Source organism: Lepisosteus platostomus, chromosome 11, assembly GCF_059453375.1.
Source record: "Lepisosteus platostomus isolate fLepPlt1 chromosome 11, fLepPlt1.hap1, whole genome shotgun sequence".
Lineage (NCBI taxonomy): Eukaryota > Metazoa > Chordata > Actinopteri > Semionotiformes > Lepisosteidae > Lepisosteus > Lepisosteus platostomus.
This window is the reverse complement of record NC_142621.1, coordinates 38,802,316-38,822,301: the sequence shown is the minus strand read 5'-3', so window position 1 is coordinate 38,822,301 and position 19,986 is coordinate 38,802,316. Positions and strand designations below refer to the sequence as shown.

General features: G+C 34.2%; 1 protein-coding gene across 14 annotated transcripts in view; it reads left to right on the top strand.

Moving 5' to 3' along the window:
- Positions 1–19,986, top strand: part of myocd (myocardin) — a 166,423-nt gene that overhangs the window by 128,686 nt on the left and 17,751 nt on the right. For 8 of the 14 annotated variants that reach the window (XM_088599598.1, XM_088599597.1, XM_088599599.1 and 5 more), the window contains 5 exons: positions 5,417–5,482; positions 10,302–10,357; positions 12,371–12,446; positions 13,083–13,247; positions 15,836–16,011. In XM_088599598.1, coding sequence (XP_088455724.1) covers positions 5,417–5,482; positions 10,302–10,357; positions 12,371–12,446; positions 13,083–13,247; positions 15,836–16,011 — 539 coding nt within the window. Of the gene's footprint in view, positions 1–4,631; positions 4,990–5,416; positions 5,483–7,894; positions 7,986–10,301; positions 10,358–12,370; positions 12,447–13,082; positions 13,248–15,835; positions 16,012–19,986 lie in introns of those variants that run through there. The other 6 variants (XM_088599600.1, XM_088599605.1, XM_088599609.1 and 3 more) reach the window with 4 other exon arrangements.

Here is a 19,986-nt window from a genome sequence, read left to right as displayed (position 1 = left end):
AGTGCACAGTATAGTTGTGACCTCATAGTGCATGATGACAGACTCATCTCCAACCTGCTAAGTCCAAAACAACTTGGTAGAGAGGAGAACTGTACAGGAGACATGGCAATGTTTAGTTCACTTGTTTGATTCAGTTCAGGGGCTTGATTGGCCACATACTGTAGCTTCTTCTCCATTCTAATGTTCTTATCTCCATTAGTTTACAAAACGTTACTAAACAAAAAACAAACATTGATCTGTATTACACTATACTGATCTGAAACAAACACTAATCTGATCTATACTGTAGTATAGCTTCAGATAAGCCACCATTCATTTACACTTTACTAAACTGCATTAAATTCAGTGTAAAACTTTCTACGTACAGTGTATGTGCCAATGTGGAATGTGGATAATTATAAAGTTTAATGGCTTGTTTATCAACTGGATTTTGAAAACTTTGAACTGCCTCTCTTAAAATGGGACCAATGGTAATACATTCCCAAAGACACTACACACCAGGGGGCGCTTATATCACAGTGTCCATAATCATTATTCATTAGAACATGCTTGTGGAACCTCCTGAGCAGCTCAACCAGTAAAGGTGCTCAGTCAAGCACATGTTGAGCTCTGTTGTCACAGGTATGATTCTATGTCAGGTCAATCACTAGCAAACTGTGACTGAGATTCCCTAAGCAGTGTCAGAAATTTGCTAAATGTTACTTAGGGTAAGGTGCGCTCTCTCAGTTTTCAGTGATACAACAACCTCTGCAGCCTCCCAGGCGTGTGCAAGTACTGTACATGTATGTGGTGCTGTTGGTGATGGATGCGCATGGAACCTTCAATAAGGGGCAATGTTGCCTGTGATGTGTTAAAAGACAAGTGGCTGAAAGGTGGGAAGGGTGGAGGAGTCTGTCTTCACTTCCTCATTCTCCCATGCTGAGCTCGGGGGTTTGTAGCTACTGTATGGTTCAAGGCATGAAAAACAAATGGCTTTTTCAGAATGAGTGAGTATAACCAATATATTTGTTTTACAATATTTTATATATTTTCTGCATGGTCCCATTGTTCCCACTATTGTTCCAAGGTGCACATTAATGATGATATACTTGTTTTTATATACTGTACAAGCTAAAAACAAGTCTATAAGTGAAATATAATGGTTCCATTATGTGTTCTAAACTGAGTTATTAATCAGTGTCTTTTTATATAAGAAAGATATATGGATATGGAAAGATGAGTGAGTTTACAGCAGCATTCAAGCTGTTGTGTTTCATTTGCATTTTTCTGCATCCAGCAAAAGAGGAAGCAATTATTTGGCTTTGTTAGGCTATTGTCCATATTAATTAATACTGACATAAAATTCTTTAATTTTGAACATTTAAACAAAGCATTAACTTAAAGATAGTTAAAGTTGATATACCCTGTTTATTATTATAAGTATTACTAAAATTCCATGTATTAGTAAACCTTCAAATTAAAAAAAAATGTATATGAGAGCCACAAAGCTCCATTATTTGAAGGAAGTAGCCTCAAAGACTAATGGCTTACAAAGCCTTCTTTAATATGAATATTTGATATGTTAGTAAAATAATCTTTAGAGCTTTCCTAAGTATTTTTACAATGTGGGGGTTAGGAGGAGTCTATATCCCTCAAGACTAAGAGTTGCAGCATATGTTTAAGACAATTAAGCTATTCCTGGAACAAGTTTATTTGATTATATTACTGATTAATTGATTCCTTACTTCTCCTAGTGTATCCATCTGTGTGTTTATGTGCCCTGTGTTTTTGCCACATTATCGACACTTGGTTCCAGAAGGAGAAAGGTTTTAGGTCATTTGTTCAGCAGACTCTAAGCAACAACAGATGTCCTTCCCAAATATTGTTTCTTTCCAAAATAAGATCTCTTCCATCTTAAGTCTTTATTAGGAGAAACTAGTGAGAAACAAAAATCAAATTATATGAAACTGCAATTTAGGAAATATTATATTCTCCTTTAATTGCATGTTCTGAACATCTACCTAATGCCACACTGCTAATGCCAAAAATCAGTCATCATTAACCAAGAAACACCATTGCGGGAAAGAATAATACTCATACTGACATACTGTACCCATCAAACCTATTACAGCTTCCATGAACTCAGTAAAATGGTACAGTACCTGTAATACATCATACTGATTATAGTCAATATTTTGCAGACATGCAGTACAAATGTGGATGTGATGGTGATGATGATGGTTATGTTTTACTGTACTTGTGACTATGGGTACAAAAAACCTGGGAAAATATGAACTAATCATGACTGAACCAAAATGCTATAACCACCTCAGGCTAGAAAGGATACTGTGGCAATTGAGATACTGAAGAATGTCACAGTGTTTACAGACACTTTGGTGTGCATGTTACGTGGTATCACATCTGCGGTTACAATACATTCAGACAGGTTCATTGCATGACTGACAGTGGCTAGGGAGCCACACACCACTCCCTATGCAACAATCTTTTACAGTATATCACAAGATTGTTATCAAATATTAGCAATTATCACATTTCACACATCGGCTGGGTGATGTGTATTACTGGCAAGGGCTAATAATTCAAGCCTAAATATGAAGATATTGCAGCAGAAACAAGATAAAAATATGTGCAATATTATTTGCACTAGTTAGTCGAGGTTGAATCGTTTCATACATGATGGTAGACAAAGTGTATTACAGTTGCTGACAGAGGTACCACACACCATTGTATTGCACAAGTATATAAAATTACTTTTTATTTGAAGAACAACAGATTTAAATTTTGCAAACATTTTTCTTCTATCAAAACATTTGATTGTGGAACTGCATTTAAAAGATTTGGAACCGCCTAGATACCTATTTTATTTTGACTCAAACAATAACAATAATAACAATAATAAAAATGTTGAAAGGCAAGAGCGATTTCTAATTAAATTGCTAATAAATCGTGAAGAGTAACAGTGACAGCCACTTTGTGTTTCCTTCTATATCATATACTGTATACAGTATTATGTATTACTTTATTTGTATTATTGTTAGAACTAATTAAAATATTCTAAAATGTAGTGGGAATAAGACTAACACAAACAGCATTTAAGAAAAATTAGTTCCTCTACTCAACAACATAATGAGAATGCATTTTTTCTTAATTTAGGAATTTAGTGGAGAAGTGTGGAGTAGTGGTTAGGGCTCTACACTGTGAAGTGGAGAGCCGTGGGTTCAGTTTCTGGATAGCACATTGCAGTTGTCTCCTTGAGCAAGGAAATTCATTTAGAGTGCTGCAGCAAATGCTCTGCTTTAGAAAGCTGGTACTACAGGTCATCATTATAAATGAGAATTTGTTCTCAATTGACTCATCAATTTGAAAGATTAAAAAGGCAAAGTTAATCAGGTTTCTATCTAAACTGATCCTGTTTTGTAAGGGATCAGTATTTTCAACAAATTAATTTTACTTTATCATTTGCCTCACTATTTAGTTCAAGAGAATAATGGTGCATTAAATTATTAATTCTGTTCTGATATTCCAAATTGTTACATCCTGCAGACAAGCTTTTGTGAAATTTTGATATTGTCTGCCATGGCATTTCCAGAAGATCGCCAACATGACTCAAAAACAGTTTGAAACTTATGACTCTTCTCCAATACACACCATACTCAAGCCTAGACAGCACAGCAAGTCAGGATTCTCCTGATGCTTCAAGAAGCTTCCATCCCAGAGTTGGAACAGTCTGCAATGTACAGGAACGTTCTTATGTGAAATTGAACTTTGAAACCATTCATCCATCAATTGTAACATTGCTAAACTGCTAATTTCAATCTTCAATCTTTGTTTGAAGTGGTGATACTTTCTATTGACTTCATAACTATTCAGTTTGCCATGTAACATTATTCACAAGTTTATCTGGACATTGAGACAATCAGAATTCCAACAAATGGTGCAGGAAATGCAGTATGTGATTTATGCATAAATTTAAAACTGTTAGCGAGGAAAAGTTATTAAATGCCTGTCTCTTACTGTAGCTTCCAGCACAGAGCAAGATGAACCAGGGCAATCTAAATCAATCTAACTATTAACTAGCAGTATGCAAAAGAAAACTGTAATCAGTGACTTCACAGTCCATTAAAACACTGGGAGACCACATATTATCAACATGATGAAATAATTGGCAAACAACTTTTCAACAGAGTTTAATAACTGAGCAAAGAGATTGTACATCACATGTCTAGGAATCCACTTAGTTGTATAGCTGGGTGATTGACTGGCAAATATTCATTTTTATTGTCCCCACGCCCCATAAGACCACACACTGCAGGGAGGTTTGTTTAAAAGCCAGGAGCTGTGTTTATGATAGCTGTACATCCTGTTTTCAAGAAATATTTGTAAGCCTGCATTTTTTTTCTTTGTATGTTTTTATATGACAGCAACTCAACAGATTCTTTCTTGAAGCCTAAGAAGTCAAGGAATCTTTCTTGTAAATCCCTGAGCACAACACAGTGTTTTGAAAAGATAAAGCATCTTTCAAACGGAGTCCACACATCTAGGATATTGCTTAACCTTTGCTCTTTAGTAAGATTTATCTTGCATAACACTGTTCTTGACTTTTTCCAAAGCCTGCTTCACAACCAGTAAGTCTTTGTCCCCTCGTTCGCTAACATGGGATGCTAATCAAACAAAATGGAACACCTTCTTACAGGACACAGGAGAGAGACTAAACATGCTTCTGGAATGGGTCAGAGAGTTTATCTTGAGGTTATCAAGACTGGTCTGAAGGACTGAAGAATTTAGTTATATATCACCAGAGCTATTTACATGATGCTGTCAAATGCCAGTCACATCAAAGTTATTCTTTACTTTCCAATTTGATCAGCTTTCCTTATTACAATTCATCATTCTTCGGGCACGTCTTGGATTTCAATATGAGCAAAAAATGGAAGTTATTTGCTATCTTTGATAACAACATTGCCTTTTTATCTCTGCATATGGAAACAGGTGCTGATTCTCTTTTTCATAATTTACAAGTGATTGTAGTTTTACAAGCACGTATAACACCTACTAATTAAAGGTCTTAAAGAAAGCAATTTAGCTGCAGGGCTAAATTTTCTTTTTTAAATAAAAACATGTCTTGTTACTGTTTTGCTGATATGTTTTTTGAGTGGTTGGGTTTGGTTTACTGCTTTTCATTATGAAACATTTTTAAGAGACATTAACTATAAAATAGCCTTTATGCAGCAACACGTAAGTACAATATAGAAGCGTTTACTCCATGTATGGTAGTTGAAATGAAAGAATGTGTTTGTTCTTGAAACTCTATATGCTGCCTTGTATTTTGACCTTATTTCAGGTAATGGTTTTGGTATTCTTGCTGACAACCTTGCTACAACAAATTGCATTCATAACTTTACCTTTTACTTTGCAGTTCTTCAATTAAGGCTACAGCAAAGGAGAACACGTGAGCAGCTTGCAGATCAAGGTATCATGCCTCGTAAGTTTCCTTTTGTTACTGTTTCCTGCTTGATAGAACTTGATTTAAAGCAGGTCAATGACACACATATCTTATACTCAAGAGGTTACTGTATATTTCATTTTTAAAGATAACACTGTATCTAAATTAGTTAGTGTGCACATTTAGCATATACATAGACTGGAGAGTGTTTACATAATGGAAATTACAGCTTTGTGAAGAGATGTTCACGAAAAACACTCTTAAAATGCTATTCTAAAGGACAAGTTCATTACAAAATTCTAAGTGGTAAGTGGTACACTGGTAAGGTTTATAATTTTAGACTATATGTATAAAAGCTGTAGTTTATGGTGGGAATCTGAGTTTTTCTGTCTGTAGGCATTTAAGAAATAAAACTATATTAATCACTTCAGAAAATTATCTCAGAAAGTTAAAAGTCCTCCATAATCCATTCATATTGCTTTAGCATCTGTTCTTAGGTTACAGAACTGTATTTTCAACAAGTCTGCAAAAATGCATTTTTTTCACTTTTTTGAAAAAATATCTTGATAGATTATAAGCTTCCCACATACAGTACACACACACACAAAGCATATGTAAGAATTCAGAATGTTTGTTTTATTTTTCAATAATTCTGGAATTATAAACAACACAACCAAATGAAAGGGTATATTTAGGAAATTGTAGACAAAGGTTCCACATATATTTTGAGTGGCACATTTTACTGTTATAATTAATGGGATAAAGTTATGGTGTGTTCAGTCAGCTATTAAGTATTAATATTTTACCAGTTAAGATTATCACCCAATCATTGGAATAACATAGACATAGCCAGGTACCTAGGTACAGGCTCCAAGACTGCTTGAGGATCTTAACTGCTTTTTAAATTCTGCCAAAACACTGGATTGCCTTTCAACCAAATGTGGTTACCTAATGAAAATGAGAAACTAGAGCCTCTGCATTATTTTAAACTTGATCTTCAGGGCTGAGCTTTGAATCAGCATAAGCAGTAAACATCTTATACTCCATTGGCAGCAAACAAATAACAGAAAGGCCAAGAGCTGACCTCCATGGAATGCTCTTGTGCTGAAGAAGATATCTAGGCCAGTAATACCCAGCTCTGCTGCGGGATAGATTTACGTGAATAACACCTGTTGATTCCCCAATGAATTAGGACTTTGTCTTCTTGATTTAGGCCCTGCATTGAAAATGCATGTACCATCTTTAATCAACACTATCCAATCTAAAGTCTGTTCCCAATTTCAAATGTTACTGATGTTGCTAACACTTGTTATCAAAATTCTCTTTTGATATTATATTTACTGGATTTATATCTAGCATTTTATGTTTTACACTTAAAACATAACGCATGAATAAAAAATATATATTTTCTGAAATGTCATGTGTATTTTTATAGCTCTAATGATAATTTAAACAAAACCTACAATTGTTAAGATCGTTAAAACAAATCACAAGTATTTACCAATAATAAAGAGTGAATCATTTTACTCATTTGGAAGAATCATTTATGCAGAAAAATATGTTAGAGAAATTCTCATGTGATTTCAACATATATTCTAGAGTTGTAACAAGAAAAGCAGAAGTGATATCATTGGCACAGTAGCAATTTTAGCAAAATGGCACGCGCAAGGGACATTAAGATAACTGCTCAAACGTGTGCAGGAGAAAGGATTCCAGAGGCATGTCCTATCAATTTCTAGGAGTCTATTTCAGATAAAGTCTTCAGAAAAAGTCTGATCTGCCAGACTCAAGTTCTTTTAAAAGAATTCTGGATTGCTACATTATCTGCTGATTGTGTATAAGAGGTTAGTGAAACAGATGGCAAGTTTTGTGAATGTTTTTCTAGGGTGTGCAGTCTGATGTAGCCTTTATACTGTGTATGAATTCAATACTTCATGAGCATGTCTTCATTTCAGCACTGGAATATGTAAAATATTTAGAACGAATTTTAACAGTGCCTTGTGAAAATCACTATAATAATATTTGATCAAGCCTTAAAATTATGCTGTTCAAAATGTACCAAGAAACAGGACAGCATTAGTAAACATAAGCAAAAGTCACTCAATCCATTAACATAATATGTAAAGATGCTTTCAATTGAATTCTTATACTGACAAGTTATGTAAGCATGGTTTAAGTAGCATACTCTGTATTTTGAGTGGCATTACTGGTTAAACAAAAACTGTAATTATAGTGTCATTCATGCAGTTGTTCTGCAGAAGTATTTGTGCACAAAAACAGATTTAAAATGCTATACTTAAGATACCTAGAAATTTTAATATTTAACACTTATAGGTTTCTTTGCACTGAGTCATGGTCCAGATTTTTAGCTGTTTATTCCATATGTATGTTTCCATTGGAAACATCTGGTGTTTATTAGGCTCTTCAACTCTTGTGCCTCATAGTCTTGTTTGGCCCTGGGTTGGGATGTGCTGGAGAGCAGTGCCTCACAGGTCAGCCAGGCAAGCAGCCGGACGTGTGTGTGGCTCACTCCCCTCTCATGGTGGGTTTTTACAAGCACTCAGGCACAATCTTCTTCAGTTTAGATATAAATCAAGTCTCTTTTTTAAGTAGAACTCAACAGGGCAACTGTAGCTCATTCCTACATGCTCAATAAACATTTTCTTTTTAGAAAGCCATTCTGGCATAAAACATCACGCAAAATGATCTTAACTCTTTGCACACCATCTTAGAAGACATGTAAAAATGTCTTTTAAGATGTATGTAAAAACTGCATCCCTAGAGACCTAAAAACTGAATCATGTTCTTCATGTGTTTCACTTTGGCATTTTAAAGTAAAATAAAACAGCAATAAATAGATTTAATAAATATTACCCCATAAATCACAAAAATGATTTGTAAGACTAAAGTGAAAATGTTAGATCCTTTTCTATATGATACTCAATGTCTTCTAAATAATCCTACATCTTTTCATAAAAACATCAAGCCATTTTAATAACAAAACAGGTTAGTACAAATACTGTAGGTCATGGGGATCTCTGTTAATGTTTTTAACAAAATTCAACACCTATAAGCTTCATTAAAAATATCAAGATTAAATCAGTACTTTTGTCTGAGTAGGTATTTACTAAAATTCAGTTTCAATTAGTCAGAAATATCCCCTGAAAAAAAATATCTGCTGGCTCTGCATCTCACAATCAGCTTACTTTAAATAATTGAACTAAAGCAATTCATCAGGTAAACCAAATAATCTTTGTTTCAGATGTTAAGATTTACTGTTGACAGGACAGAAGCCAGAAAAAAAAATGGTTATTTGAGTGCTGTGCGTAAATTTGAAAAGAAGCAGACATCTTTATACACTGTAACCTCTTGTCTCTTGACTCCACTGAAGGACACATCTACTGAATACAACCATTGAGCTTTCTCTGCTGTATATGTAGCCCTTTCTCTCAGTCTCAACTAACCCTAGTGCAAAAGACATTTCAGAGACAACCATGAATAGACACATACCAAAACAGGATTAACAAGGAGAAAAACTACTACTTTGTGTGCTGTATATATGCAACCTGGTATTGTTCCTCACCACAAAGAATAAGATATTTCAAAACTTTTGCATCACAAATGACAGTAGATGAAGTAGCTGTTTCAGCGTACAAATTGCAAAGGACCAAGAAGAGCTTAGTTCCATACTGAAAGCTAAAAAGAAACACACATGAAGAAGAGCCAAAGTTTTTTTCCACAGTTATTCAATGTTTAAGCAGAGCAAAACTCTAGAAGGAAGAACAGCATTGATTATCTAAGACAATCTTCCATCATTATCAAAGGAAACAATTTAATAGTGTTCCACGGAAAAATAAAATCCTTAAAATCTTTTGGAAGAGACCACGAACATGCATCTAAATTTTATTCTCTTAATGAGTGCTTGTTGGCTCTTAGGATTCACTCTGCTCAATTTCAGGCTCATGTGTATATGAGTTTCAGAGAACCACTGAAGTCGCAATGACAGGAATCAGCAGCTGCGATAAAAATAATGTGTGATCTCACTGTGGCATCCCAGAGGTTTATTTAACAGTATAGAATGACTATGTAGTGAGCAGGTGATTTCAATATCCTTTAAGAAAGGTTACTGTCTCCACAATGGAAACAGTCTGAGGCCAACAGAAAGGGCCTTTTTAATTGCCTACCTCGAGAGGGACTCTGAAAACAGTAATAAATTTTAAGTTAATATTGAACCAAAAAAAAAACTGATGAAAATGGGGATTTACTGACATAATGTTTAATTTTATTCAGATTAAGACCATAGGTTATGTTTAAAGTTATAAAAAATAAAATGGGAAATGTTTTCACAATGCCTTGCAGATCTGAATCTAAGCCTAGTAGCTGTTCCAAAAATCATGGATAAAATGAAAAATGAGAAGAGACATAAAATCAAATGCATAAATTAATTGAAAATCAATTTCCGTTCAATTTACTTTCATAAAAGACAAATCATTATTATCAGTTATTAGTAACATTTTGTAAATTACAATGTAGAATGTCAAAATATAACGCCACACAAAGAATGTAGATCTTCTGCATGATGCTCCCAGGTTAATGATGAAGTGTTTAATATTTACTGTTTTACTAAACGAGTCCTGTTCAGTCATTTGTTTTCCAATTGTAGATTGTGGTAGATTGAGAAATCTACCAGCCTGAGTTTCAGTTTCAAATGCTGTAACTGAAGACCGAAGAATGTCATAACTGGAGGGCTAATAAGAATATTGTAAATGTGCATTTATTTATGTGTAATTAAGGAAGTGTGTGCAATGAATTGTGTTATCGGTTGTAATTAGCCAGATTTTACTGTTTATTTTTCCAGCTTTGAAGAGTCCAGCTGCATTCCATGAGCAGAGGAAAAGTCTTGAACGATCCAAGGTAAGAAAGGCAAATGCCGCTAATTGTCATTATAAATCAGAACAGTTACAGGTGCTCAAAATGTCTCCACAATGGGTGTGAACAGCCTCCCAAGTTCATATGGAGTCATTTGTCTTATGCGTCCTGGAAAGCAATGAAATGAATACCAGGGAATAAAAGGCCAACTCTAAATTTATAGTTAGAAAAGATTCCAGGTGATGCAATTTCCTGTAATGATTTAATGGCTAACATGTATAGCAAAACCAATATTGATTCTCGTTTACAGAAATTTATACCATGCTGTATATTATTTGCTAGAAGCACAGTTTTTATATTAAAATAATATATATATATATGATATATGGAAACAAAAATGTTGCTGTAAAATAAAATCAGTCCTAAATGGTTGATCTACTGTAAGATACGTGCATGATATAATACAAAATAATGTTTCTTATTAAATACTAAACCAAATATTATATTATTTAACTTGTAGAATTATAGAAGTGCTCCATGTAAAATTGTACACTCTATCATTTTAAAAAACACTCTTCCACATTTTATGTACATGAGTTCAAATTACATATTTTTCAAATTACATATTTAACATGTATTTATGTATGTGAGTTTAAATTAAAATGAAATTCTCAGTTAAAAAGTAGAAACTATCCTATACATTTATTATACTCCAGGAATTTACAACACAAAAAGAGGAGTTAAATACCATTAATAAAGTCCATCGGATCCATTTAAGTTTTCATGTGTGACTGGATTATGCCAGCAACTGAAATTGCTGCTTTTTTATTATAGATATACAGTAGCAGCTAACCCTTCAGTAAATGTTGTTAATTTGTCAATGAATGGGGCCCATTTTACTTCCTGCTAGATTCACAACTCACTACTAATTAAGTCACCCCATCGGTACACAACCAACTCTGACATCTGATTTAGCACGAAAGGTTCAGATTCCTCAGTACATTGATGACTGTCTAGGGATACAACTTGTCATCACTAACCCTTCACTGTGAAGGGATCTGCAAAAAAATCAAGCATCTTACTTAAGACAGCTATCTGTCACAACTTTTGATAAGATTATGTCTAATGTCCCAATTGTAAGCAAAGGGTAAGATAATTATGGAGTTGATCTTTGGCATTAATTTAAATGAATATCACCTGTTTTCATTTTTATATTTTCTTATACTTATGGAGTTTAAAATAAGCAAGTAAAATACAGTATATGGCACAAATAAATTAACATTTGTGGGAAGACATGTTGGTTTTACTTTTATTTATATTTATGTGTATTTGAGTCAATTGTATTTAAAGAAAATCTAGGTTTACACCCATTTCCTCTTCATAATGTCTTGTGATAAAAACATTCAAACACATCACACACAGAGATACAACACTGCCTTTCTGACAAAACATCGGCAAACAAAAATGTAAATACTTCATATGTCTGGAATTCCAAAAAGAAAAACTTTCCTATTCCTTAAAACATAACTCTGTTACTGTAGCAAAATATAAAAAAACTACCTCATATTAAGCTTTATGATATTTTTCTTAACCAATACTTTTAAAAGTTACAGTGGCCTGACTTTGTATGGTGCTGAATGTTCTGTTCTGTATTTGCTTGTATGTTCTATTTTCTTGCTTTATTTTGAAAATGCATATAGATAAAAATTCATCAACATAAAAGTCTGTGTCAAAGTTTCTTCAGCCTCCCCTTTGTTCCTCTACACATCAAAATAGCGATAATAGTGTAATTTGAAATGAGCTGATATCTTTATCAGTGATTACTTAAAATATAAAATATTAGCCGTACCAGTTACATATTGTCTGCATTGAATGCATTTGTATAGTACAACAATATTACCATAACAAATTACAAGGTTACAAATTACAAATGACAAATCTAGTAGTTCAAACAGAAGTGTGTTGAGGAGAATCAATTAAATAAAAATCATCCATATAACTATTGTTAAAAAGATTAATTTAATACCTGAATCTATGTATTGCATTTTTGTCATACAGACAGAAGATTATTTAAAGCACAAAATCAGAAGCAGACCTGAGAAGTCAGATTTGGTCAATATGCGCATTTTACAAGGTAAGAGTGTTTCTACTTGATTGTTGATTTAGGTATACGTTATATAGAGAGTATATTACTAAATGCAATTCTGTTCCTAATCCTGTAGTATATGTAAGAGCTTTCTTAGATAATGCATACATGTACAGTACAAATACAACTGGTTTTACTCAACTTAAGGAATATTTTGGGTAATATTTTTAATTACTATAATTTATTATTTCCTCATATGTTAAGAGATTATTTACAGTAACATGTATAATACAGTTAAGAGTACATTATATTAATTCCCATTGAATCCACTATGGTGGAATACATATTACAGTACAATATTAAATTTGTGAAAGATTTTTTTTAGCAAAAATGTCAATGCAAGCCTAAGATAGGGTACTGTCCTGAGCACAACACAAATAAGCTACACCATACATACTGTACTGTAGATGCTCTATGGTTCTGGGAAGTGATTACTCTCTTGCTGTTTATAGAGAGTATAATATGCTGCACATTTTAGCACTGAAAGAGGACCACTTCCACCAGGAAGTATACACAAAATGTTTATGCTACAAATCACAGGCTTCAGCATCACGTACTGTATGTAGCAGTGTCAGAACTTGTTGGTATGAATTAACAGTGCTTATCATTGTGTTTACTGTGTAGACTCAGCCACTGAAGGCTCCATACAGGCCACTCAGATGAAACTGAAGCGAGCCAGGCTAGCTGATGATCTTAATGAGAAAATTGCACTAAGACCAGGCCCATTGGAGCTGGTAGAAAAGAATATCATTCCTGTTGATTCAGCAGTCAAAGAAGCTGCAATGAAAGGTAACTGAATAAAATAGGAAATGCTCTTTATAGTTTACCACTTATCCTTACGACCTACAGCACCTAGAATAGCCTACTTTACTTGGTCACACTGTCCTTCACTGAATATAACATACATTGTTCATCTTAAAGTAAAATCTATGGTTCACTAAGGCCTGAACTAACAACATCCAAACATCCAAACATCTGTTTCAATTCTAGCACTCCCTGTAAGGAACAAGACTAATTTTATAGGTTTGCTACATACTGTACATGCAGTTTCATCATTAGAAAGGCCGTGCTTGCCAAACTGCAGTGGTTTAGTGTTGCAAGCTTCTACTGCAATCTCCTTATCTAATTTTTAATTTAAAAAAACTAGAAATACTTTACAAAACAGACCTTGAACTAAACTGTCAAATTTGTTGAATAAATATAATGATATAGACTGAAATACAATTTACTTTTTGGTAACTGTAAACTGTAAAGCTAACATTTTCAGAATAGCTTTTTAGCCATTTATTTAGTTATTTTATTGTTTCTGAGATTAACATTTTTTACTAAATGTTATAAAAATTTTTCACGTACTTTGCATCCTTTGGAAGACAATCTATAAAGGCTATTTAACACACGGTGAGTGTTCTTAAACATACCAAATCAAACAGGCTTTCACTTTGATTAAAGCCCATTGGCCAGTGATTGAGAAAATGTCCCTTGCCACATAGTGCATAGCTGAAACCTGATATCAGCAGCTGTTTATACTACAGTCCTGTCATCACCTCAAGCAATAGGTTTGTAGGGACAAAGCTCAGAGGAAAGAAATTAGCAGGGACTGAACTCCATTACTTTCAAGATTAGCACAGAGACATAGGGTCCTGAAAACAAGCAGATGGGCTTTGGGAGCAACTGTAGATAGGAAGTATGTATGGCATTTGTCAGTCCCACGTTCTATAAATGAATTGTTATTAAAAGCAAACCAAAAAACAGAAAGCAGCTAGATACAACATAAAGAGTTTTGTTTTCAGAAATGCAAATTACGTAGTGTTTGACATTTCTTGTTCGTTTAACATTGTGTAACACAATGTGCTTTCAATAGGTTTTTTTCTGCAGTGGTAAAAATTAACTGTCTTTGATTCATTTAATGGCTCTACATTTGTTAAAAAACTGTTTTTACCTTTAACTTGGGGAGAATTTTCCAAATATCAAAAATGGTTGATATTTCAGGTTAAAGATATTGCTTTACACAAAGTCAGTATACAATGTTTTATAGATATAAACAGCAGCTGTATTTAGATAGTCCTTTCTAGATCAATTGAAGTTTCCCCTCTATTTCTCATTGTTATGACTAGCAATGATTTATGTAGATACACTAAACCACCTACAAAGGTGCGTCTGACAGTCCTTTGCAGTTGTGCAGCTGTCCATTTTTCTTGCCAGCTGAGGAAGCCTTCTTATGTGCAAGAAGTTCAAAGGTGAATGTGTTAGGCAAAAGGGTTAGTACATCTTAGCTGGTGGCCCTCAGACACTTTGCCACTGCCTTTCCAGAGTAACAGATTCACCCCCACACCTGCTGGCTATTTAGGCTACATGGATGACAGTTAACATTTTCTGGAAAACGAGACTGAATTACTCAACATGCTGCTTTCTATTTAAAATCATGCTTCTTCAGATTTACATTAAATCACTAGTGGATTTACTATCCTTAGTATTTATGTTTTACTGGAATGTTTTAATAAGTATAAGTTCTTGTGTTGTACCCTGTACCCTTTCCCAAACATCATACCAGTGTGTACATTTTTTATTTGTAAAGCTTTATACTGTAGGTGAGATTGCCTGGGACTTTTTTCCCTTTGTACTATTTATCTGCAGTAACAAGTCCTCTAAATGACCTAAGTTGACAGAAGCAGACAGCTTGTAGTCAGGTGTCCCTAGGGCCTCCATATAGTGTGTGAATGAATCCAGAATCAACAGGTGGAGGAAATAGCACCAGTCCTCTATTCTACTCTGGGCATAGAGAAAGGACTCAGCATTTGCCAACACCATGACTGAAAGTGTGACTGTCATGATTAAAACCAGGATCTGTATTTGGCAGGTCACATGCTCACATACACAATTAATCCCTCTGCCTAATGTCTTGCTATTAGTCCTCAAGTTGATTATTTAAGATAGCACTTCTTCTCAGTATTCTGCTTATCAAGGGGCCACTCTAGTCAAGTGCTCTTGTCAGTTTTCCTCTGCAATGCCAGAGCACTTCCTTGCTAAGTGTCCAACTAGGTGCAAGTGACGAAGAAGCTGCTTCTTAACACCAACCTCCACATTACGGATATAATAAATGTGGTGCAATTTGCATAGCATTGTATGCACACATATTTACTCATACAGGGACAAGATACAGCATATCCCAAAATCTTTAAACTTTAACTTTTTTTCTGTATGTTTCAATTTACTTAAAACTTGTCTCACTAACAAGTTTAATGAATATCCCAATTGTGTTAAAAATGATTTAAAATTGGAAATATTTTTAGTAATTGATTTCCCTGAGTTTTGTGTCAGCTGGATTAATTCACATATTTTAAAGTGCTAAAGCAATATATGCTCTTGTGTTTATGCAGCAAATCATGCAAAATTCCCAAAGAAAGAGGACTCATATGCATTTGAGGAGGACAGCAGTAGTGACAGCCTGTCACCAGAGCAACCCAGAAGCAACGAGTCTCAAGCTTCAGTGTGTTCCCCATCAGAGCCCAAGAGCAGTGATGCATCCTCTCCTGCCACAACAGGTGCTATACAGGTGAGAAACAGCCATATTCCGAATTCAGCACCACAGACTAGTGCATTAAAGCACAAATGTATAAATACAATCCATCAAAGAATGTAAATTATCCCCTTAACGTGATAATCTGTATTGTGGAATTGAGACAACAATCGCTTAGCCACATGAAAATTGGTAAACAGACCTTGATATTTGTGGAGGTAATTAAGTTTAAATTTACATAAAGGGGGCAACACGGTGGTGCAGTGCTTAGCATTGCTGCCATGCAATGCTTGGACCCTGGGTTCAATTTCTGGAGTGCTATCTGCATGAAGTTTGAATGTTCTCCCTCTATGCATGTGGGTTTTCTCCTGGTTTTCCAGTTTCCCCCCACAGTCCAAAGACATGCTGGTAGGTTAACTGTCTTCTGTAAAAAGTGTCCCTGGGATGAACATGTGTTTATTTGTGTGTGTGTGTGCCCTGCAATTGACAGGTGTCCCATCCAGCCATCCAGGGTGTATCCTGCCTTGCACCCAATGCAATTCCTGGGATAGTCTCTGGTCCACTGTGACCCTGAACTGGATAAGCAATTATTGAAAGTGATGTGACAAAGTTATCTACTAAGAAAATAGGTTTGCACTATATCATAACCAACTTGCCACAATAGATACTGCATGTATACTTCTAGAAATTAATTTAAATCTTTAAATGTTAAGGCTTTTAACAGAACTTTTTTACTTTAAATAATACTTTTATAATTAACAGCAATGGCTGGTTATTTTTAAGATTAAAAAAAGGTTCGGTTTGACTTTACACAAACATTTAATTAATGCTTATCTTTATTTTTTTAACAAAATGTGTTTATAGCACTGTTCCTTACGGACAAAAATCAAATTTTGTGAAATCAAGGTATTTATACCTGGAACTACATTTCAGTTTTAATCCAAATGTTTGAAACAATCCTTGACTAATCAACATATTGGCAATAAAATGTAACAACTACATAAAATCTTTCTTTAAATGTATTGCAGGCTATCAATAGTTGGCCATCTTACAAAGAAACCTAGACTATTTTTATAATATAAATTACTTGCTGTGGCTATTAGTGAAGTTCAGGTTTAACATCTAATGAAATCTTCACCTTCACAAAGTATGTTGCCTAAATCCACTGGAATCTTTCTGCGATTTGCCAAATATGCAATGAAAAAAGGTCTCAGATTTGTACGAATCTATTCCCTTTGTGTTTCTACAAAAGAACAAAAAAATTGCAAGTATTGCAGCTAGAAGTGAACTTTATTTCCAATGTTCACAAGACGTGATAAATTATAGTTTCCCCTCATGGAATCTCTGCTGTCCATGCTACACACATTTTTTTTTCCTCGGCACTGCAGTAAGACTACTGTATATCTCTCTACTGAATTGTGATGCACACTAATCAAAACTCTGTTTGCTAAACACACTAAGTTACCTTAAGACTGGTTTTAACTGCATACCCAGGTAAAATATGTATTTATGAGAAAAGCCAAGAGAGAAACTGAATGATGGAGTCTAAGAACGTTACTTCAGTACAACAACAGCAAAAGAATAATCAAAGATAAAGTAAAATATATCCAGAACAATAATGGGAAATGGCTGATTTACTAAACAAGTGTTTCACTCATGTGTTCATTAAGGAATACATTTCTGTATTAAACATGGGCATTAGTATTTTGACTACTAGAAGCATTCAAAACAAATAAATCTCCAGATCCTGACAGTATCTTGCCAGATCTACTGAAGGAAAAACAAAACAAGTTATTCAGAAGCCATTGACACAACCCTTCCAACAGTCACTCCTGACACTGGTATTACCCAGGGACTGGAGAATTGCTAATATAGTCCCCATCCATTATAAGCGTGAGAAAGTGGAACTGAAAATATCCTAGTGAATAGTCAAAACCTTGCCTAACTAACATGTTAGAGTTGTTTGAATAAACAACAGTAAAAGATGTACAAACGATATATGATATCATGTAATTAAAAATCTCAGAAATATTCTGAAAAACGTCCTATTAACAGAAAAATTGAATACACGTTCAGGGAAACAAGTATTTGGATTCCGAGTTGATTAATAAACAGAAAATTTACTTATTTAAATCAGGGTGATATAATTAGTGGAGTACCAAAGGCATCTGTAATAGGACCACTGATTATTTTGTTTCATATCAATGATCTAGACTCTGGCATCGTTATTAAACTATTTATGTTTGCAGATGATACCAAATTAGAAGGATTAGCAAATATAGTAGAATCAGCAAATAAACTTAAAAAAGTATTACTGTATTTAAAATTCAAGACTAGGAAACATGGGGCAAATAAACTTTAAGTTATACAATTGCAGGGTTTATAAGCAGTTAGCAAAAACAAACTATAAATACAAAATGAGATAGAAGATGGTATTAATGAAAAATATGTTTAAAAAGGGATATATTACTAGAAGTGTAAAATTTCAAGGGATGCTGTGTTTAAAACTGTATGAAATACTGTTAATGCCTCTTTTACTATAGAATTTTGTGTACAATTTCAGTCACCATGTTATAGGAAAGATATTACTGCTCTGGAACCAGTACAGAGAATTGCAAACAGATGCATTCCAGAGCTTAAGGGAATGTCTGACACTGACTGACTGAAGGAAATGAACCTTTGTAGTCTTGAACAGAGAAGATCTACACAAGTATTTAAAACACAGTGAGACACTGTTCATTGTAATGAACCCATAGGACACAAGTGAAAAATATAATGAAATGCATTTCAAAATAAGAACAAGATGCACATTTGTATCCAAAGCATTGTGAGAGTAAGGAAGAGGCTACCCAGATGATGTCTTGGCTTCATTTCAATAACTGTTTTTAAATCCTACAATCCTAGTATCATTTAGTTACCAAATGAGCCTGTTTTCTACTTTCCAATAAGTATTATATAACATCAAATCAGGAATAGGACTATTTTAAGCAAAGGGTCAACTTAAAAATAATCTGACTTGATTACTTAATATTCACAATTTTAATTTACAAATCTTAAAACAGTTCATTACCAAAAATAAACAGGAGTTAGCTGTTTGTAATGAATATATACAGAATGTTTCACAAACACTTTTTGGCATCTGGTTATCCAGATCAACTAAAACAGTAAGTGGCGTAATACATCAAATGAAAGACTGAGAATTTCTTCATTACTCTATGCAACAGAACAGCATTTTGTAAACAATATGGTATTGTTCTTCATAAAACATATAATAGAATGTCAAGCAAAAAAGCTAGGTTATTAACCAGCACATAAGCACATCTGTGTTAGATATTTTAAGCCTTAAGATGAGGAAATTGAACAACAAGAGTTAGGTGGATGATATCTGCCCCTAGTGGCTGCAGGGAACTATGGTGTCCTGCAGAAGCTCCTGAATGACTGTTAACCCGAATGTGACAGATCCTTGGCTCATTCCTGATTCCTGCATACCAGTGTCTTTGTTACAGAGTGTACTTGGCATGGGATTCTTTGATTTTCCAGCACAGCTGTCAGCATGCCAAACTATTGTCTGCTCAGTGAGTGGAGTGGCATTGAGGCTATTAAACTATTATTGGAGTCACGTGTTTAGGATTAAAAGCATGTGCTTCCACATGTCCCCCGTTTTTTTTTCCACTGTTGACCACTTGGGCAATATCATTCGAACCATTATGTACAGTACCTCATGCATCGCAAAGAGCATTTTCTCTTTCAAACTGAAATAACTTTCTATCGTTTGACTTCAATTTCAGTTAATGCTTCAGTATAGGGTCAGCATACTTTATCATGATTTTTTATGGTCAATGTTTTACACCAAAATCATTTGACCTAGAAAGACTAATTTGTGTGTCATACACCAAGTAAAAATCTCAACTTTCCAGCAGAAACTTTTTAAAGGTGTTGTAAAACAAACTTTGGACAGTGAATGAAAAGCTCTTAATTGACATGTTACACAACAACTCAAAACAAATCAAA